Raw genomic sequence first — 22,655 nt, forward strand, 5'->3', positions numbered from 1 at the left:
TGCTTAACCAGTTTCACATTTGCTCTAATTCGACCCCATTTCTTTTGTGTCACCTTCTGTTTGATACATGTGCACATATTTGTTCTCTGAAAGTCGCAGAAACTCTGATAGCACTGGAAAAAAAAAAAGGTCTGCTGCGGATTTATCCTTCCCCTAACGACAACCAACACTCCCTTCTGCGTGTCTCAGCGCCCTCCCAAGCCTTGCAAACTTTTGGATTTCATGCCAGGGCGTTTCCCCTCTGAGGAAGTGAGGCACATGCCTCAAGCCAGGGCTGTGGCGGCCGTGGGTTCTTTTTTTTCTTTTTCATTCAGTCATTCATTTCAGTTGTTTTTTTTACAGAAAATGAGACAGGCCTGAGGAATGCAGGGGGATTACTCATCTCCTGTGCACTGCTAATCCTCTCCAGAAAAGGCGGGGGAGAGATTGTGCAAAGAATGCAGTTTGGTGGAGCTCTTCCATTCTAGGCAAAACTTTAGATTGTGGCAGTAAGGATCATTTTGTGACGTCAAATGCCTTTTGTGGAAAGGGCCACCTTCCTCTCTCTCCCCTGCCTGCTGACCGCACCCCAGTCACCTGACTCTGGCAGAGCAATGAAGCAGATATAGAACGGGGTCACAGCCTTTGTTCAGGGAACGTTACGAGTACGAGCTGGGCCTAGGCCCGCCTACTGAACTGCCACCTCCCACAGCACTTCCTCTTCTCTCATGCCCGTTGGTAGGAGGGGGGGCAGTGCTTCTCACCTGCGTCTGCTTCCGCTTCCTCCTCTGCTAGCTTCAATGTGAAGTCTGAATGCACAGGGTGGGGAATTCGTTCTGTTTGCTAGTTTTAATATTGTAAGTAGAACTGGACAGACATTCAAAGAAAGTGCCAGAGTGCAAAGCAAACAAACAAAGAAAAAAAACCCCAAAACATTAAAATTAAACTCACATGGTCATGGCGTAGCGAATGGTGAATGCAAAGCACGAAGTTGCCTCCTTTAGGCTGCGGTGATTGATATTACTGCACGGAGCTTTACTTTTGGGACTGTTAAGACTTGTGAAAATTCTTTCTCTGGCTAAAGTTTTTTTGCTGTGGCAAAAGTCATCAGAATTATTGCAAGGGTGGCAGATAAAGACCTTAGGCCCATCCAGTCTGCCTGATTCCTCCAGACAAACTGTATACCATACCATACCTGGTCAGTGGCCTCACTCTCTCTTCCTGACTAGTTTTCAGTTTATGAGAAGATTTAAAGATTTTTTAATTTATTTATATTCCGCTTTTCGCACTTTTTTCAGCACTTCAAAGTGGATTACATTCAGGTACTGTAGGTATTTCCCTATCCCCAGAGGGCTTACAATCTAAGTTTGTACCTGAGGCAATGGAGGATAACGTAACTTGCCCAAGGTCACAAGGAGCGACAGTGGGACTGTGAAATTAGCCTTCATGCGTGAATAGCAGTGAAAAAGGGAGATCTCAAACCCCATTAGCCCTCGGCCCTATCGAGATGATGCACGTCATGCACTGACAGTAAAAAGATACAAGGAAACAGACACCCAGTGACTCTGGTCTGCAAATTACCCACAATGCTCTGCCAACCTGTCCATAAAGTTGAGGAAAACTTAATTATACATTTAAAAAATTTACAAACTCTGCAAATATAATTTCACAAATGGGGAAAACTATTTGTTGAATTGGTAACTTTCTAAGAGAGGCACTTAAGTATTAACTAGCTCGTTCCAACGGGCATTAGATATGTGCTAGTGATATATATTGATCTAATGGTGTGGTACTGATCAAAGTGCAATTACATTTCTGATGAAATTCTAAAGTAGTTTCCATCAAGGACAGCTGTACAGGGAAAGCATGAAGTTATAAGCACCATGCTCATCTTGATTAATCAATCAAGACTAGAAAGCCTTCCTTAACAGTATTTATTTATTTATTTTTAAGAACTGCCTAAGATTGCAGTAGGTAGTTCAGAGAGACACAGTTTAGAGTGCATGGTACAAGATTCTGGAGCAAAGTCATGAAGAACCAAAAGACTGAAGGAGGTATCCTATTACAGAAGATCAACAACTGTGCTAAAAGAAATAGAAACTAGGACTTTTTTTTTTTCATACAGAGCTGGTGGTGGAAGAGGGAAAGGGGGAATAGCACCTGGGATGACCGGTAGGACTTATAACTGAACGTACGAAAGGACAACATTCCCGTCCACCTCGATGGCATCTATTTGCTGGAAATTCCGGAAGCGATGCTCATAGTTAAAGAGATGCTGTCCATTCATGAACACCTTGAAGCGATAATTACCACAGCGCACGGACAACTGGGGAGAGAGGTTAGGCGGTACCAATTAATACCGGCAAAGGTCGGAAAGAACGGAAAACAGAAAGAAGCCCACAGAAGAGAGGGAAAGGCAGGAAGACATACACAGTGAGTGATGAGACCAAAGATGAATGAAAGATGTTAGCATGAATTCTTGTTTGTTTTTTCTACAATTTAAGAGAGCTTCTTACATCAAAGTACTCGCCAGGCCTAAAGGGATTGTTAGGCAAGTCTCTCTCCTCTGGGCCCCATGCTCCATTCAGGAAGCTGTTCCTCACGACGACACACTCGGTCATCCGAGGGTTAATGTGCAGAGCAACATCCCCGGAGTAGCTCACCTTAAAATTTACATGGAACCTGCAAAAAGATAGAAATAATCATCTTAGAAAATATCACAGGAAGGGGGAAAAAACTAAGAACAGCAAAATAGCTGCAAGGCGTGGGGATTAGTGCCGTTACCATTGTCCAAACTTTTCCAGCAAAGATTGTTTTCTAGCGTGTAGCCAGAAGGACTCAGGACCAATGGGTTTATGCCCCCCTGCCAGCAAATGGAGATGGAGTCAGATTTCAAAGATGATGTCACCCTACATACAAAGCTGCAGTGACCTCAGCCCTTCAGTATTTCTCCATCTCCAGCAGATGGTGGATGTACCTCTTCCTATGGGGATTGCTTTACTTTTTGGAAGGAGAAATTCTACAATTAAATTGGAGAAAAAATTGAGCCCCACTCTCCTGCAGTGATACCTAAAGGTCCCTCCCCGAGTTGAGAATTCCTGAGGTGATTTCCAAGATCCATCAGAGGTGTGCCTTGGTCCGGTAGCCTGTTCCCGGTATGGACTTTGCTGCTTAAGCAACTGAAAGGGATCGGGTGCAGTAAGCCGAGCACAGCGGTGACGGCCAAAGCCCTCTCACCCCGCAGCCGGAGACCGTCTCTATTCTCAGCCAGTAAGCGCTGAGCCCAGGTTGTTAAAAAAAAAAAAAAAAGAAGAAGAATATTCACCTCCCGATTCAGAGACGTTTGGAGGGGTTTTTGATAAAGAGTAGGCATGAACAAGCTACCAGGGCACAACAATAAGCAGTCTGTAAGGTCACTGCTTCTGCATCAAAGGCTTGTTTAAGCGAACAACTATCCCAATTAAAGGATTCGCATGATAGACGGAAGGAGGCCATCCTTAGAGACAGCACAGACCAGCGCATCCACATTAGGGAAATGCAAATACCCGAGCTTCTAACGCTTGCCCCTTTAAAACTTGCTTCTGCGCATTCCATTCCAGGCCAATTAACTCCTGGATGGCTTCCAATACTGGAAAGTAGAAAGAGTTTTCTACTTTCCAGTAGGGAAATCTACTTTCCATAGGAAAATCAGAATGGGGTTCTTCTTTGGTTCCATCACAGAGTCCGCCCCAGGAACTCCCAGCTTCTTCAGCGTCTGAAAAACCAGGGCTGGCAATTCGTCTCTATGGAAAAACTGTAACATGGTCTGATGTGGTTCTAAGCCAGGGGGAATTTCCCCATCTTCCAAGGAATCCTTATCCTCCTCTTCGTCCATGCCATGCGGGTCCCTGCCAAGCATATCCTTGGTGAGGCAAGGCATGCCTCAAGGTCTGCTGATAGGATTGGGAGAGGGAGGGCTTACTGGCTGAGGTTCAGTCCGGACAGGGTCAAGAGAGGCAGCAGACTGCGCCTGTACAAAAGGCCTGAAGGCCCTGGAAAAATTCCACCCAAAAGAAGGCAGCTGGGCCCATGCCTAGCCCAGAAGGTACTGTGGTAGGTGCTGCTGAATTTCCCTCTCCTATGGAGAACTCAGTCACGGGGGTTACTCAGATTTGGCTGTAGCTAACCCATCCTTTGAATGGGAGGAGCCGGGCTTAGCAAAGTCTGGGAAGGCCAACTCTCCCTGGGCTTCCTCACATTGCTGACATACGTTGGAATCCAGGTCAGACTGTGAAGGCTTAATGTGACAAGCAGCGCAGAGAGAAAGGTGCTTATGTTTCTTGGTTGCCGGAGCCATTGGCGGCAGTAATTGTGTGTTAGGTCGGCTCCTGCTTAAAATTTTATGCACCGATTTCAGGCGCCTAGGTGGGACGCGGCGAGGCACATGCACAGCCCGTGCACCCAGCTTTAGCTGTATTCAGTGCTTAGTAGGTTGTGCACATATGTACATGCGATATTATGGAGGGCAATATGGCACGCACAAAGATGCGTGCAAGATAGCGCTGCTGCGGACTACCACACACTATGCCAACCAAGCCTAAAATGAGGCCTAGCCCACCGGGAGGGCTGCTCAACCCACTCGGAAGCCCACTTCCCCTTACCCCAACAGGATCGGGAATGACGTCAGTACGGCACGCCGAGCAAAGAGACCAGAGTAAGTCTTACCGAAACCCCTCCGTCTTTGAATCAGGAGGAAATACTCTTCTTTTTTTTTTCTTTTTTACTTACCTGGGCTCAGCGCTTACCGGCTGAGTACAGAGATGGTCTCCGGCTGTGGGAGGGGAGGGGGGAGGGCTTTGGCCGTCACCGCCCTGCTCGGCTTCCTGCACCCACTGCCTTTCAGCTGCTTCAGCAGCAAAGTCCATGCCAGGAACTGGCTACGGGACCAAGGCACACCTCCGAGGGATCTTGGAAATCACCTCAGGAATTCTCAACTGGGGGAGGAACCTTTAGGTATCACCGCAGGAGAGCGGGGCTCAATCTTTTCCCCAATTTAAAAATATAATTTCTTCTCCTCCAAAAGGTACAGCGATCCCCATAGGGAAAGAATGTTCGCATCTGCTGGAGACGGAGAAATACTGAAGGGCTGAGGTCACTGCAGGAGTGTATGTAGGGTGATGTCAGCTTTGAAACCTGACTCCGTCTCCATCTGCTGGCAGGGGAGCATAAACCCATTGGGTCCTGAGTCCATTTGGCTACAACGCTAGGAAATCGGGGATTCTGCACATAGAGATCACTCCCCTGGCCCAAAGTTAAAATGTGAGCTCAGCCTTTGTAAAGGGATGCTCGCACGTTTTAAAGTCGGCACGCCTTGTAGACTCCAGCTTCATAAACTTCTTAGCAAGCTCAACCTTTTTCGTAGTCAGCTGAAAAGCAGCGGCTCACGATTAATACTTATTCCCATAGTATCATTTCTTTGCTGCAAACCACTTTGGCTCAAGCTGTGGAAAAAGTGGGAGAGAAGTGCGGAGCAGCCGCCACAGTAACCCAAGCCAGACCGTGGTTGCGACGTGGCGTGTGTACCTGTTGGCGCCCTGAGGAATAAATCCCCGAATGATGACAGTCCGCTTTGGGCTCATCCCGCCAGAAACGTTGCCGTAGTAGGGAACAGGCTGAAAGTCAGAGAATGAGAGAGGTTTAAAGGTGCTCGTCCCATGTCCGATGAAACGCTGGGGCGCAAAGGAAATTAAGGGTTCTGCTCTCTCCGGCGACTCTAGAAAAAGTCTACCTTTCCGCCTCCCGCTGCGCACAGCACTCTCCACTGTTCCCCCCATGGGGGAAATAGCATGGATGATTTGAAAACGGGAAAACTAGGAAGGTGCTGGTTTAGGATGCTTTACAAGCGTTGAGATAATAAACGATCCACTGCTGGGGAGTGCTGACAAGGGACATGTGAGCTGTTGCTACAGGCTTGTCAATACACAAAAGGATGGCATGTCGGGGTGGGATTAACCTGTACCAAGCTGTTTCCCCCTCCCCCCTCTACCGGTGGGGCAGGCCTTGTTGTACCAGTTCTGCCCCCTAACACAAACTTCAGGTTTGTGAACGGGATATGAACTCACCGGATTATAGTAAGTTGGCTCAGTCATCATCTGTGTGTGAAGACAAAAACTATCATTAGTTGACCTGTCCCTGTGAGGAGAAAGAGGGCTGTGATCCTGGGGTTCCTCCCCCAGCCTCGGTTCAAATCCTGCTGCCACTCCCCATCACCCTCCATTTGCCTCAGCTACAAACTTAGATCGTAAACCCTTTGGGGACATGGAAACACCTACACTACTTGAATGTAACTCAAGTCACTAACGAAAAGGCGTGAGCTATGGCTACATAAATAAATAAACAAATATTTACTTCCCTTTCCATAGACATTCATAATTTGTTTGATTTGCTCAGTTCCAATAGGCCAGCTTCAGATGCAATGAGACTCTTAATTCATTCTGGAGATACAATGCGTGAACCCTGCACACCATTACCCTCCAATCTCCTGGGCAGCTGTGTTTCTCTTCTTCCAAGTGCCCTCCACCCTCCAATGCATCCTTATCCCCCCCCCCCCCCCCCCAGTTGTGCATTCTATAGGGCAGCAGCAGATTCCCGATGAAGACCGGCCCAGGGATTCGCCGCCCAGGAGATACCACATGGTCTGCCGAGCACGGCTCTGTCACGGCCACGCTCGGCAGACCACGTGACTGGCGTGACCGGCCCACCGGGGGATGCCCGATCCTCCGATAGGCCAATTCGCCTCTGCTACAGGGCGACCATGCAGCTAGCAATCAAACAGGCCAGGCTGAGCCCCTCTTGGTCTTGTTCGGTTGCATGCAGGGGGCTGTGATTCCGGCTTTTCTCAGAACTACATCTCCATGCATGCATTGAGGGAAAAACCACAAGGCGGGATGAGCCTGTACCTTGTGACTGGGAGCCGTGCAGGCTCGCTGTTCTCCCACCACCTAGCCAAGCGCCTGCTGGCATAGGATGCGCTTACAATGCTGTCTCTTGCAGCAGCATACACTCATATAAGCACAGAAAAATCGGCTCTTCCCCTCCCACCCACCCAATACGTACAGGGAGGTTTCCAGATGGGTAGTTGGGAAGCGGCATCACACCCTAGAAAAACAGACACAGAATTATGAGCCCAATTCTCAAAGCAATTTACCAGGACAAACTAATTTATCTTTAACTGGCCCTCTTGTGCGTATTCTTTTCCCCGGGTGACAGAGGCATTCCCAGGTTATATTTAAGTTGGGGGGAGGTAGTAAAGTAATACATGTAGCACCCATTTCCCCATAGCAGGCAGCTTTTGTGTGAGTATTTTAGGCTAGTTCGTGTTTAAAGAGAAACCATCCGGGCTCTCTCTCTCTGAAAATGAGAGGCCACCCAGCACTCCTGGCCTGTGTATTGTGATGCTGGACAGCCTGTTGAAATTTGTCCCTAAAAATGTCCAAGAGACATTGTGTTGGGGACCTCAGGCAATGGAATTATTGTGTGGGGCAAGTGGGGGATGAACTGAACCTGTTCCCCCTTCCCCAGGCACCAGTATCCTGACCTGGCATTGAGCGCAGAAGAATGATTTGTCCTGCTGCCTAAGATGCAAGGCTTATGTGCTCCAGCCCCCAGAGAACACGGACTTCAAAAGACAGGGGAGCCACAAAACCGTCTCGGTGTGTTTTGTGCAGAATCCTCTCAACGTGCAGATGCAACAGCCGTGCAAGGCCACAGGGGTGCAGGGCTCTAGCAGCTGCACTGGTGCTGCAGAAGAAACTCGAGTCTGCGGAGGCTGCGAGACATTTCGGTGGGATCAACACACCAACGAAGGCTCAGACCACCCGGGTCCCTTATTCAGATGCGACTGTAGGGGCTGCAAGAAGGAAGCTTTTATATCCTGAGAATGTTGTGTCCAGTACAGATAGGAACCCTATAGCCTTCCATGTACCCTCTTCTTAATGAGCACCCATCCCCCCCCTAATCCTTTCCTTCTAAGTGCTATTCACTCCTCAACCCTAACCCCTCCCCAGCTGCGTCTTCCCTGGGATGACCAGGCAAAAGGGACAGGATGAGCAGGTCCTGGATTGTTCCCCAAACTTGACTTTCTCTCTCTAAACCCAGGAACTGACTCAGCCTGTCCCTTGTGACTAGGAGCTGTGTGGTCACGCTGGTCTCTCACCATCTAGCTGGGTGTGGGGATGGCACAGGATGCTTTTAAAACTCCGTCTATTGTAACACCAGACATTGAAATTATTTTATTATTTATTTAAAAGTTTTTAATATACTGCGAATTGGGCCGGGACCTGACAGTGGAGGCGGTTTACAATACAATTAATGTAGGGGGGGGAAAAAAAAAGCTCCTTTCTTTCCTCCCCCACAGTACTTACAGGGGGATTTCCAGATGGGTAGTTGGGATTGGGAACTGGCATCATACCCTGGAAAGACACACACAGAGAATGAAATGTAGAAGTCACAGCGCTGAGCCCAACTGAAAGTGCAGAGGTTCCCAAACCCTCTCCCAGAGAACAGAGAAGCTGGGACACAAACATTTAAATAGCTGGCCGGTTTCGATAAAAGTACCAGAAGAGGGCTTTTTCCATAGTACTGAAAGCTCAAGGTCAAGGTGGGAGAGTTATGACATGAACCTGGATGGCAGAAAGTGGAAAAGGAATGTGAAAAAAACCAAAACAAAACCCCAAAACAGTTTTTCAGGGACAGTGGTGGACACCTGGACATCGAGTGGAGGTTTTAGGGAGCAAAAGCAGTGGCAGAATTCAAGCAAGCATGGCAGAGGCACAAGGCAGAGGATGGGGGAAGACCATGGTACAAATACACAGATTGGGTGGGCCGAATGCACAATGAAAGAACTCTTATTGAGCTACTTACAGGCATGCCTGGGTATGAAGGCGTTGGCACCATACCCTGAGAAAAGCAAAAAAGTATTACATTAATCCTGCACATCCTTAAAACATGAAAAGGAAACAAAGTGCTCAGACAGCATCTGCAGGATGTCAGCTTGCAGCCGTTTATTGGTGATGCTTGTGATAAGCCCCGATTGTATGGCGTGATACAGATAATCTGCTTTAACTAGCCAGCCAGCGATAAGGATCATCTGTAGAGATTGCACCCATGCAGCGCAGTGAGGAGCTGTAACATGCCATTGATAAGCTAAGCTTTCTCACATCCCCTGGTGTCCTCGACATACGGTGCCCCATAACACACACAAGCGGGATCTAGCTAATTAGAAAGAAACCCCCGCCTTACATGAGAAGACACGCGCGCCAGACCTGGAAATGTGAACCAGCAATGCCCCTTACTCCTGGTCACCACACAGGATCCAGCCTAGGATTACATCTAATGATATTGAATGGGATATTGATTAACTCAGGTAATAAGTGAATCATAATGGTACAAATTCAGAAGTACTTTGCCGGACAGTTCAGACGTTATATTTGGCACATATCCAGTAGGGATGTGCATTTGTTTCCTCTGAATCGGCAGTCCGTGTGTAACTCGCTCACTTTATAGGAGAGTATGCGTGTATTTTTAATAATGAGATATACTCTCCATTTTCCCGCGTGTCCTATAAAATCGGCGAGGTACACATGTACCACCAATTCGGAGGAAATGAATGCACATCCCTAATATCCATCTAAATTCTAGCTGGATTACATTTCTATCTGACTAAAATTTGGCCAGATAAGTTAGGGGCATTCTGAGGGTGTGACTGGGAGGAGCTGAGTTACCTGGCTAAGTTACCTAGCTATCTCGGATATTCAGTTAGCTGCATAATTTAGCTGGCCAACGAGCTGCCCTAAAGTTAGCCAGTGCGGCTGCACTGTTAAATAGCCGGATAGGTTTATCTGGTTAACTTTGCTATCCAGACTGTGTCCGAGTATGAACCTCAATGGTCCCTTGGGCCTGGAGCACAGAAACCTTAGCTGTCCTGACTCACCTCCAGTTAGTTATTTTAAGAAACCATAAATATTCTCATCTTTAGAAGAGAATCGGGGGTGGCACGCATTTCCAGTCCACTTTGTGCTCTCCCGTCTGGTGACATTATGTTCTGTTTAATGATTCTGAAAGTTCCTCTTCCTTATCCATTATCACTTCCCATTTTGATGGAACTACGTAAGTCAGGCACTGTTTGTCATCAGAAACTCCTTCCCTATTCATACAGTGTGTTCCAGAAATGCAAAAATGTGTGAATACAACATTAACAGCTAAAGAAAGATGTAACAGGAGGGCTTATATCACTGGAGGGTAATGACAAAAATACTTTATGTCCCCAAAATTAAAGGGTTTTGGTCAAAATGAAAGGAGACTCTAGAAGAAGCCTAAATGCCTACTGTTCATCTATCAAGAAGTTTCTTTTTTTTTTCTCTCCCTAAGGAATGAATACCAACAAAACTAAAAACCTAACACTAAACCCAGACTAAAGGTTTTGCACCTCCACCATCTGCTGGAGACAGAGAAAAAAATGTAATACTGACAGACTCTAGGTGGCACCTCAGGGGTATAGGACGGAGTCCGTTAAACTTCTCTGTCTCCATCTGCTGGAGGGGAGGCAAAACCCAGGAGTCTGGACTGATCCGGGTACGTACAGGGAATGTGGTCTTTTTCTGCCATCATTTATTCTGTTAGTTACTGCGTATTACCTCAATCCTGATCTGCAGCCCCCCCCCCCCCCCTCCCAGCTATTCCACTACTGAGACCCCTCCCCCTCTCCACACACTCACAGCCAATGCACCTCACCTTGTCCTGCTATTCCAGTACGAGGAACCTCACGCACAATTCTGCCAACACATCAATACTCTGAACCACAGTTACACTCCCCCCCCCCCCCCACCCCGTGCTATTCCAGTACTGAGACCCCCTCCCATCCACAGCACTGTCAATACACCTCAATCCTGACCTATTCCAGCATGGAGCCCTACACATTACCCTGCCAAGGCACCGCTCACTCCTATCTGATCGGCGCACATAGACCAGGAACTGCAAGAAGCGCTTTGCAGAACTCCTGAGATGGAGGGAAAGGGTCAAGTGACTTACCCCTCCCATGCCACCTTGGAATCCGCCGCCAATGATGTTAACAGACTGAATGGTGACCTCTCCATCCACATGCAGACTCTCCACTCGCTCCAAGGGGATGCGATGGCTGAACTCGTAGAAAGGAGCCCCGTTCACATTCACCTGGGAGGGGAAAGGAAACGTCTTCTAATCAGACAGACTCGGGCAGGCCCTCTTGGTTCCAAAGAAATGAAAGGCTAGGAAGACACTGGGGTGCGAATGTGTTTTAGCAGAGCTATGGAACCTTCGTTTCTCGCTCCATTCCTTGCCATCGTCCAGAACAAACAGAGATGCAATGCAACCTTAATGAATGCATTGTCTTCTTTCCTTTCACAGCATATAACGCTTTCAATAATATACTGGCAGCGGCCTGCATTGTCAAAATATCAGATTAGGGTCAATGGTCAAGACAATCACATAAATAAATAAATAAAAACAGCTGATTTTATCTTAATAAAAAAAAAACCCCACAAACTCAGCTAATCCTAGCAGATAAGGCCAAAGTAGACTAACACCACAAAAGACTGAAGACCCAAGTCTTCACCATTTTTCTACATGGTCTTCACATTGAGGCACACAAAAAAAACCCCAATTTGCATTCTAAAAGACTTAAGGGCCGATGCAATAAGACGCGTGTTTGAGAAGGGCGCTCGAATTGAGCGCCTGCTTTCCTAATGCGCACGCAGCCACATCCCCTGGGCGCCCGATACAGTATTTAAATGAGGGGCTGTGTAAAAAGAAGGACGCGCTGGGGAGAATTGTGCATCCCTAGCACTCAGATGCACCGGGCACACAATATGAGCGCCTGCTTATCCCGCTTCTTCTGGACGATTTTGCTGAGGCTGCTGAAGACGCCTAGAGCTAAGTGCCCCTTGCTCTGTGTGTCTAAGTTGTGCATCCAGAGTTTTTGTTTATTGCTTTTTTTAAATCAAGCCAGTATACATTTATTTTTCAACCCTGCAAGCAGTAAATTTGTGTCACAAAGATTCGGGGTAGGAGGAACCAGAGAGGACTATTTTTTAAATTTCTCCCGAGCCCCTGACTCAAGGATTGACTTTACGCCATCTTGGAGCTGGAGTTAAATTTGCTATGTTAAAAAGTGTGTGTTGGGCACACTTCAGGGGGTAATAGCTAATAGCCTCATCTACATGGAATTTACACGTGAAGAGTGCTATCGCCTATGCATTTGTCTGGGACACGTTTTGGACGCGCTAATCTCCTCATTGCATTGGGTGCCGGTCTAGCCCGTAAACCTGTGCGCTAGGCTGCTGGGTGTACTTTATTGCATTGGCCCATCAGCATCCGTGGAACAAGAACATTTCCAGGGCTCTAAGCAAAGCTTTTGGAGACGTTTGCCTTCCACACACGCCCCAGCGTGGAATGTGTAAGAACTGGAGTTGAGGGCACCTCTGAGGTTTCAGGAGGAGAGGAAAAGTCTTCCCTTCCCGGGTCCTCTTCCCCTTCTATCCCCTCCTGCCTGTGCCGCATCCCCCCTTCCCCAGTCTCTTCCTCCCACCCAGTCCTTATCTAGCCTTCCCCTCACCTGCCTAGTCTCAGACCACACAAAGGGAACCTGAAACAGAGCTGCTGACCAGGGTCAGGACCCTGGGACATTCAGCGGTGGTGGACAGCGCATGAACCTGTGCAGGGGAGGCAAGCTACAGCCGGGCCCGTGAGCATGCACGAGCATACAGGCCCCGTGCTGGCTCGCTCTTTCTTTCCCTTACCGCTGCTGCTGAAAGATGTCTGCGTGGTGCTGACCCTGATCAGCAGCTCCTAAGCGGAAAGATCACCAGGTCCCCCCCTGCACCGCAGGAGCTGCTTGGGTTGAATTTACGCCCGAGCCGGGGTCCGAGCCCAGGGTCCCGCCTCATTATCAGCACACAGCCCTTTGCCACTGGGCCAACCAACCAAACTGTCTCTCCTCACCCTGCCCCCTGCCTTTACCTGATAGAAGTTACTATTAATGAGGAAGACGAGTTCAAAATGCTCTCCTTTCTGAAAAGGCATATCTTTCTTCTGTTCTTCTGAGCACCAGGAGCCCCCTTCAAAACTGTTGAACACCACCTTGTCACGTCCATCGAAACGAGGGTTAAAATGGAATGCGATGTCAGCTCCATCGTACTGTCCACAAGCAAAATTCACGTGAAATCTGCAAAAAAAAAAAAAATAAAATAAAGAGGAAAGATGGAGACATGGGTGGGCACATTTACCAGGAGGCTGTGCTCTGGCTCATCACAGTAACCTTTCCCCAATAAGCGGTCAAGCCGACAGCACACGGGACCTGCTGCCTTCCATCTATTTGTAATGCATTCTAGGACGCGCAGCCCGGTGACTACATTTGCAGAATCGGGACCAGAAATGCCAGAAGGCTTCGAGATGGAAAATTTAAAGTGAAAGGCAACACCAAGCAGCAGAGCAAGCAGAAAGCCAGGGGCCTCCTGGTGAGTGCAATCGGCTGAGAACCAGGGAAACGACTTCCCTCACTGCCACTGCTTGTGACTTTGAGCAATTCACCTTATTTCACGTTGCCTGCCTTGGGTTCCCATTCAGAATGTAAGCTCTTTGGGGAAGGAACTTGCTCTGCCTGAATTCTAATAAAGTTGTTAGGCTGCCTTGAGCAACACTAAGAAAGATGAATTTAAAAATATTATTATACCCCGGAATCCAGTGATAGTAATGGCAAAATACATGAGACACTGGTTTTAAAAAGATGGTGGGACCTACTTTTCAGTTTCAAAATAAATCAGAGGGTTTATTTAAAATAATAAATGCATTTTTGTTGGTCAAAAAGTGAATCCTACGAAACTGGTTAGTGGATAAACCTCCTTCCTTTACTGATTAGTACAATTGCATGGTGGATGCCATCAACATTGGAATACCATACCACTTTCCTTAGAACGTCGAAAGACTATGCTACTTTCTGGCAAATTTGGAGGACCTGAAGAACCTTCTAAATAGGAACCATCTTTCCAATACAGTAGGAACAATGTTGCCCAAGAGTATTTTCTTTTTCAACATTGAGGTAAATTGGGTCTTACCTGCTAATTTTCGTTCCTGGAATACCACAGATCAGGTCCAGAGAAATGAGAGAAGTGGGTTTTGCATCCCTACTAGCAGGCGGGGCAGAGAATGAAAACTTCTCAGGCACTGCTACTTAACTGACAGTGCCACCTGCAGTCCCTCAGTATTGACCTGTACCCAAGCCAAGATGTCTACACCCCCAAACCCAAATGATTTCCATCTGGGGTGAGCAGAGAATCAGAGTTGGAGCCCCCCACAAACCTGGAACCCCAACAAGGGCAATGAAAACTTCCAACCCTACCTGTTTAACATATATTCAGTCTTTGCAAATACAGCATTATCAGCATCCAGTAGCGGGGAAGGTCTTTCAAAAATCAAAAGGGATGAGCCTCTGGACTGATCTGTGGTATTTCAGGAATGAAAATTAGCAGGTAAGAACTAATTTTTCCTTTCCTGTTCATATCCCAGATCAGTCCAGACAAATGAGATGTACCCAAGCCCCCCTACACTGGGCAGGAATCTGAAAGACCTGCTTGTAACACACTTTCTCCCAACGTCTCTTCTTCTGATGCCAGAACATCCAGGCGGTAACATTTGTTAAAAGTGTGCAGGGAAGACCATGAAACCGCCTGACAAATCTCCTGTGGAGATACCAGCTTACAATCCGCCCAGGACGCTGCCTGCGTCCTAATAGAATGTGCCTTCAAGCCCTCTGGAACAGATCGACCCTTACAGAGACAGGCCGAAAAAAACTGCTTCCTTCAACCATCTCGCAATCGCGCTCTTAGAAGCTTTACATCGTTTCTTTGCTCCACTGAACAAAACAAAAAGATGATCCGACCTCAGAAAATCATTGGTGACCTTAAGATGTTGCAACAGAGTCTGACAAACATCCAATAAGAGAAGCTCCTTCATACGCACTGATACCCTGTTGTCCAAAATCCGTAGGAAAGGATCTCTGCATGATAAGGCCTGAGCTCCGAAATCTGCCTAGCCGAACAAATCACAAGAAGGAGAGATCCTTTAAAGCCGCCCCTCTACTTTACCTGAGGGATGGCCCACGAAGGAACCTAACCTAACACATCAAAGAGCTCCCACAAAATCTGTCGTGCTCTCTCTTCTCCTTCATTTATTTTATTTTACTTTCTAAACTCCAGATTGCAGGTTTCCACCTCTACCATCTGCTGGAGACAGAGAAATATTGAAGAACTGCAGGTAGCACTCTCGGTTAAGTAGCTTGAAAAGTTTTTATTCTCTGCCTCCATCTGCCGGTAGGGATGCAAAACCCACTTGTCTGGCCTGATCTGGGGGTATGAACAGGAACTGTGTGTATGTGTGTGCCTGTTCTCAGGCCTGATGGTTACTTCAGGCTATACCTACTGTTAAAAGAGGGGCTTCCCCTCTATCTAATTACAGAATGAATACCAGCTTCAGACGGTAATAAAGAAAGAGGTTTATTAATACAGATAAGTAAGTAGAGGAAGGCGGAGAATTCATCTAGGAGCAGAAAAATACAGAGAAAAAATAGTACAAACAAAGGTGTACAAAGTCTGTTTAAAATCTGCTCAGAGTTCTTAACGTGTGCATCAGCTTATAAAGGGTCTGGGGTCTGCTATTATCAGTCATCTGCATAATCCACACCCATTACCTTTAATAACCAATCAATATATGTTTTAACATGTGTACAGCAGTTTGCTCTTACTATAGGCCACATTGGAACATTCTCCAAGTAATGTCGGATAGGATAGCTTTGCCAGTCTGCTCTCAGGTTTGTAGTTTAGGTTTTCTCTGGGACTCATCTTTCTCCTTTTCTTGAACAACTAGGGTTTGCTTTTTTGATCCAGGCATTTGCGTTCCTCACTTTTGATTACTGGAATTCTTTGTTAAAAGAGTTACCAGAAAGAATCTAGTAAGATGTTTACAATTGAATCAAAATATGGTGGCATAGTTTTTGAGAAGGGTCAGCTGTGGGGGAGAGGATATCACTTGTTTTCTGTACTCTGCACTGGTTGTTGATTGAGGCTCAGCTGAAATCTAAAGTTCTGGTGATAGCGTTTAACGTAGTACATGGCCTGCCTCCTGCCTATATATTAGCTCTCAGCTGATTCCGTGTAAGCCAGTTCATTCTTTCAGCTCCTCAAATGATAGATTATTAGTTATACCCCTATTATGTGAGATAAGTTTAACATGTACTAATCAGAGAGCCTTTTTTCTTTAAAGCATATTTTGCGCCATTCATTTTACTTCTGATTTTCCAGTATTTAGAAGGCAGGTGAAGTCCTAGTTATTGCACCAGGCTTGTATATTATTCTACTCTAAGGGTAGAATTTCTATTTCTGCAATCATTTTATGAGATAGGCCCTAGGCTGTTATTAATGAAATCTTTTTTAAAAGAAGGTTAAAAAGGGGGAAAAAAAGGAAATTTTTCCTCATTATGTGTTGAATTTATTTTACTTTATACATTAGTCATGTTTTAATTTTATTAAATAGTGTTAAGTGTGTGGTATTTTGTATGTAATTGTGTTATGTGCTGCATTGTACCTTTTATGTTATTTTTGTACACTGCTTAGGGCATTTTAGACAGAAAATTTATAAATCAAACTGGATTAGATGATACTTACCAAAGAAGATTTTAGGTAAGAAGTGGGAGGGATTTTACAAATATGTTGCTCTAATATTTTGTCACAAAGCATATCTAGCATTACAATCCTACCCAGTCCTGGAGAGCCCTAACAGAAGAAAAAGAGACACAGTGCCTGTGCAAGGTGTTGCATATAGGGAAAAATAACCCTTGCTGTAGTTACACGATGTTAGGTTCCATATTAGGAGCTACCACCCAGGAAAAAGATCTAGGCATCATAGTGGATAATACTTTAAAATTGTCGGCTCGGTGTGCTGCAGCAGTCAAAAGAGCAAATAGAATGTTAGGAATTATTAGGAAGGGAATGGTTAATAGAACAGAAAATGTCATAATGCCTCTGTATCGCTCCATGGTGAGACCGCACCTTGAATACTGTGTTCAATTCTGGTTGCTGCATCTCAAAAAAAGATATAATTGCGATGGAGAAGGTACAGAGAAGGGCAACCAAAATGATAAAGGGGATGGAACAGCTCCCCTATGAGGAAAGGCTGAAGAGGTTAGGGCTGTTCAGCTTGGAGAAGAGACGGCTGAGGGGGGATATGATAGAGGTCTTTAAGATCATGAGAGGTCTTGAACGAGTAGATGTGACTCGGTTATTTACACTTTCGAATAATAGAAGGACTAGGGGGCATTCCATGAAGTTAGCAAGTAGCACATTTAAGACTAATCAGAGAAAATTCTTTTTCACTCAACGCACAATAAAACTCTGGAATTTGTTGCCAGAGGATGTGGTTAGTGCAGTTAGTGTAGCTGGGTTCAAAAAATGTTTGGATAAGTTCTTGGAGAAGAAGTCCATTCATGGCTATTAATCAAGTTTACTTAGGGAATAGCCACTGCTATTAATTGCATCAGTAGCATGGGTTCTTCTTAGTGTTTGGGTAATTGCCAGGTTCTTGTGGCCTGATTTTGGCCTCTGTTGGAAACAGGATGCTGGGCTTGATGGACCCTTGGTCTGACCCAGCATGGCAATTTCTTATGTTCTTATGATGGTGACAAAGGAGGAGACCTAAAAAACTGCCGCGGTGTCTTTAGTTGCTGTACTGAGCCTGGAGACAGGAATTTAGAAAGAAGGGTGTATAGTTGCTATGGAGAGATGACCATTTCCTTTTGGTATGAAACATTCACTGTGCTAGACGAAACTGTAAATGGTTACAAAACATCTAGGAGAAAACAGCCTCAGGCCGAGGTGGAAGGTCGGGTGGAGGAGGGCTGTTCTTGCATAGAAAAACTGCATCAAGTTGAAAATGTTCTCGGGGCTGACATGACCCACTATGCAAACTGTGTATTTGCATGGGGCAGCAACTCTGGGGGGGGGGCAGATAGCAGCACACAGCCAAGCCAAAAGGGCTTTATCCTGCCACACCCACTGTAGCTCCTCCGATCGCCGAGGCCACTGCTGCTGCTGCCTTAGAATGTGCTGGCCTTCTGCTGCTTTCCTATTATCACCTCGCAGGCTCCCTAATACTTCTACTGCGCTTCCATTTTTTGGCTGGACTACGTGGAGGCTGTGTGCTTCTGTCTGAATCTTCTGTTCTAGAGTTCCTGGCATTTTGGAAGGGGAGCCCTCCCACCTCCCTGTGGTTGTGGGCACACGGGGGCAGGCACCACGAAGTCATGCACACTGGGTTTGCACAGCAGGAGCAGTGAGAGAGATGTGGCTATCTGCGCTCCTGCTCCTATTTTTGCCCCACTTTGTGCAGGGCACTGAGAGTGCACGAGCCCCTGCTGCCAGATATCTACACTGAATGGTTGGCTGGAGCTGCTTCTCTTTCTATGTGGCCCGAGCCTGGGAAGTGTACAGTGACACTTCCCCAGTCTGTACATCACCCTTTCTGCTTTCACAGGTGGGAAGGACATGGTTTCTGAAATATATTTATATTATGTGTGTGTGTAGGAGGGGCATGAAGGGGGAAGCACAGTGAACATTTGCACCAGGCAGTAAAACAAGTAGCATCAGCCCTGAACATCCTACAGAATCGTAAGTTGTTCTTACCTCTTCATATGTTTTGGAACAGTGCCCTGAATATACACAGACATCCCAGGCCGCAGCCCGCCATAGATTGGGTTACTGAAAGGGATGGGCTGAAAGTGAGAGAGCGAGAGTGTTAGGGGCAGATGTACAAATGGCTTTTTCCTATCTTGTGTCTGTGGGAAGAATGCTTTGCACATCTGGTTGTAATGTGAGAACATATACCCCATGCATCCAGCCTTTGTGTGGGTCTTAAAGTGCTGTACTTGGAAAAGCACACACGGATTCCATTTGTAAGGCAGTATACATCTCACATTTCTATTATTATACACTCGCACAATCAAAACTTCTCATATTTCTAAGACTCTACAATGTTACAAAACTGTCCCTGCTCCTTTCCTCCCTCTACCCCATGCACTGAGGTTGTGCCAAAGAATCTGCATCTTGCTCTTCTCTATCGGCCAACTTCTTCACCCTTTGCTTTCCATGACTTCCGAAAACTATTCAAAGGATTTAATTATTTACATTTGTAAGAAGCAAATTTAATAAATGCACAATATCTCAATCTGCAACTACTACATTTGCTGGTTTGTTTTTTTTTTTTTTTAATGTAAGCTATATCATGGATCACCCCCAAAATCAATTCTTGGAGAAGACCTCAGCATTAGAAAACCCAGAAGATTGACAATGGGTTCCCCCCCCCTGCCACTGGCCTGATCAAGCTGGGAGTTGAATTCGTTCATAAGCAGCCCCTGGGCAGTTCATACTCACTGGATTATAGACAGGCTGGTATCCCGGTGCTGGAACATAGGTCATGCTTGATCAGTGGTAAGGCAGCAAGGGAAAAGCCTGCTGAGGAGTGCAGGCTCCTTATATCTGCTTCTTATCTTGCCACCCAGCTGACCTCTCACCCTCTTCACCCGATCCCTGAAAATCTCCTGCCTTACTTTCAAATCTCCACCCTTCCTTTAGAATTTCATTTTAGGAGATGCTTTTGAAAGGTTCATTATTTGGAGAGGGCTAAGGGGTGTACAAATGTATCCCCCCCCCCACCTGGGAAAACTTACTGGTTAACCCCATTCTATAAACTAAAACCACATCCTAATCAGACCCTTCCACCCCTACCGCTTTTCTTCTGGCTTAAGATAAACTCTGGGGGATGCTGCATCCCCTTAAAAGTCCAAATCCCATTGAAAGAAATGCCACCCACTTGAGACTGCAGTCGAGTGGGATGCAGGAGAAAACAGCAACATAAGTGTTTTTCTGTGTTCAGGATTGCATATAAAAAACTTTAATTTGCAATCGAGTTAAGATGCAGCAAATGGCTTCTGGCTTTAGCTTCTTCTGCCTTCCCTACTGTGTTATGGAGTGCACCTTTTGATGCAATAAGCACAAATAAATACATTTAAGAACTTAGCAGAAAAGAGGGGAGCTGAGGCTACAGGTTTCTTGTTTTATTTGTTTGTTGAGTTTTATATACTGTCATTCGGTGAAGCCATCATAATGGTTTACAAGATTTAAACTGTAATTCTCTTTAACAATTGTGAAAAATAGGTATATGTATAACAGGATGGATATTAAACAGAGGTTAAACACTTTTCTGGTCCAGGAAAGAGTCATTTTGAGAGAGGAGGGGTTGGTGCTGGATGGAAACAATTTCTTTTGTGGATTTGGTTGAAAGTTCGATTGGGTGTTAGGATGATCAGAAGTATGAATGTCAATGTAGACTGCGAAACAGCCATGTTTTTAGGGTTTCTAGAGGACATTTAATGAGGGGCGTGCAAGTCACCCTTCTCTGAAGCCTCCTGAATCCCCCTCACCCTGGAAAAAAGTGTGCAAAATGCTGGGGTTTTTTTTCTTTCAGGCACGTTATTTGTATGTTGGGAAAGCTGCTGTTTGCCCAGAAGGGAGAGGTGCTAGGGCTCCACGGAGTGGAAAGGTCCAAGGTACAAGGCGCCAGCTCTGCAAATAAATCTTATCTCAGGCTTTTGTCATTCAGCACGCTAGCGTGGGCGCGGTCCATGGAATCCCTCAGCCAAGACATCTTTCAGTTAAGGGCCAGCTTTATGTTTGGGGGTGAAAAAAAAAGGGGGTAAAAAGCTGGCAAGGAGGTTTGCTTGCATGGTTTTGAAAGCGTACATGGTCTGTTCAAGGCGTTATAAATTTATAATTTACTTTAATTTAAAAAAGGGAAAAAAAATTCCCAAGGCAAAAGTAATGCAACAGAAAGGTGGATCTTTCAAGCAAGTCTTAAGTTTATCATTTTCGGGCAAAAGTCCCATAACATTTTTCCCTCATAAGGTTTGGCTTATGCAATTTTTTTTTTCAGTGGATTGTTTTGCCTCCCTTCCTGATGCTGCAGGAAATGGAGTCGCTGGGCAGAAGATGTGCCATGAGTGCCCATGGAAACTTTTTGGGCAAGGGATGGGAGAGGCAGAACAATGGGAAAAAAAAAAAAAAAAGTCAGCACCAAGACAAAAACAGAGAAATAGTTACAGACACAGTTAAAGGGCAATATCCAAGCCACCTACATTGTTGCAAGGCCCATAGGCACTTTTTAGCCAGTCTTTGCATCAACTTTCAAAGGAAAAGCAGGTGAGGAGTTTCCCTTTGAAAATTGCCAAGGACACTTGTGCCTGCTTTGTGCGCAGGTAGAAGTTTGCTGGGAAAGCAGCCACACAGATATGAAAATACGACGTGACCTCATATTTTACTTCCCCCGCCCTAAGTATGCACCCCCCGGGTATGCCTCCTTTCAAAATGGCGACAAGCATAGGCATATTTCCACCAGCACTGTGGACGGCTATTTTCAGACAGTTGATTTATGCCAGTAAACACTTTTTACTCACAGAGCTCACTTTGAAAATTACCCCCCACCCCATCATTAAAATCTAGTGGCAGGGATTTTCCTAGCTGAACAAATGGCCACCAGAAAATAGACCTTAAGAGTCAAATCTTTAAGCGTCGCTCTCCGAGAGATTCAAAAGGTGCCTCACACAAACCTCTAGAGAACGAGATTAAGATTCCAAGATGGACAAACTCTCCCCACCAGCAGGTGCAAATTCTTAGCCCCCCCCCCCGCAGAAATCAGCCAGAGAATACATTCTTGAGCCTCCTGAGCCACTGCCTGACTCTTGGTTCCTCTCTGCCGATTGATGTAGGCCACCGTTATCACGTTGTCTGATAGTCAAAGATTGGTCGGTGAAGGGTTCTAATGGCAGAAAGGCCAGTAATGCTAAACACACTGTCCTGGTCTCTAACCGACTGATAAAATAGAAAGCCTCCATTGCGGACCAACAGCCTTGTATGGACTGTTGCTGACACACCATCCCCCAACCAGATAGACTGGCAATCCAGGATCTCCAACTTGACACTCCGAGTGAGACTGGGACTTGGAAGCCACCATGACAAGACTGTCCCTGCCAACACCCTCGAGTGGCAAACGAAGGTGAAACTCCTCTGAGAGTGGGTTCCAATGAGACAAAAGAGCTCTCTGCAAAGGCCTCATATGAGCGAATGCCCACGGCACCAATTCCAGGGTTGAAGCCATCAAACCCAGAACCTGCAAATAATCCCAGACTCTGGGCATCGACAACCCCAACAACCTACTAACTTGGCCCTGAAGCTTCAGAACCCACTCCTCCGTGAAAAACACCTTGCCCCCAGATACTCCAGGGTCTGCGAGGGAACCAAGTGACTCGAGAGTGTGCATCACTTTCTCAACCAACTGACAATAAAGGTCCTCAGACTTTGCCCTTATAAGCCAGTCCTCTAGTTAGGGATGCACCAGAACTTCCTGGTGCAACGCCGCTGCTATCACCACCATCACTGTGGCTAACCCAAAGGGAAGAGCCTGAAACTGAAAATGCTGTCCAAGAACCATGAATTGCAGAAAGCTCTGATGATCTGGGCGAATGGATATGTGCAGATACGCCTCTGTCAAGTCCAAAGAAGCCA

At 46.2% G+C, this 22,655-nt stretch overlaps 1 protein-coding gene across 2 annotated transcripts; it reads right to left on the reverse strand.

The window, feature by feature from the left end:
* Positions 1-1,903: 1,903 nt before the first annotated feature.
* Positions 1,904-19,625, reverse strand: LOC115073132 (galectin-4-like). Of its 2 annotated transcripts, XM_029571328.1 has the most exons (11): positions 19,470-19,625; positions 18,723-18,811; positions 13,012-13,216; positions 11,047-11,187; positions 8,881-8,916; positions 8,382-8,429; positions 7,075-7,116; positions 6,081-6,110; positions 5,542-5,630; positions 2,496-2,661; positions 1,904-2,305 (listed from the first exon to the last, which is right to left on the reverse strand). In XM_029571328.1, exons 1-11 carry the CDS (start codon positions 19,512-19,514, stop codon positions 2,159-2,161), a joined length of 1,038 nt encoding a protein of 345 aa, XP_029427188.1. In that variant the 5' UTR covers positions 19,515-19,625; the 3' UTR covers positions 1,904-2,158. The 2 variants fall into 2 exon arrangements, with proteins under 2 accessions (XP_029427188.1, XP_029427189.1); XM_029571329.1 differs by lacking the exon at positions 18,723-18,811 and having other exon boundaries at positions 2,159-2,305; positions 19,470-19,531.
* Positions 19,626-22,655: the final 3,030 nt, after the last annotated feature.

This window comes from Rhinatrema bivittatum, chromosome 11, assembly GCF_901001135.1.
Source record: "Rhinatrema bivittatum chromosome 11, aRhiBiv1.1, whole genome shotgun sequence".
In the NCBI taxonomy this organism is placed as follows: domain Eukaryota; kingdom Metazoa; phylum Chordata; class Amphibia; order Gymnophiona; family Rhinatrematidae; genus Rhinatrema; species Rhinatrema bivittatum.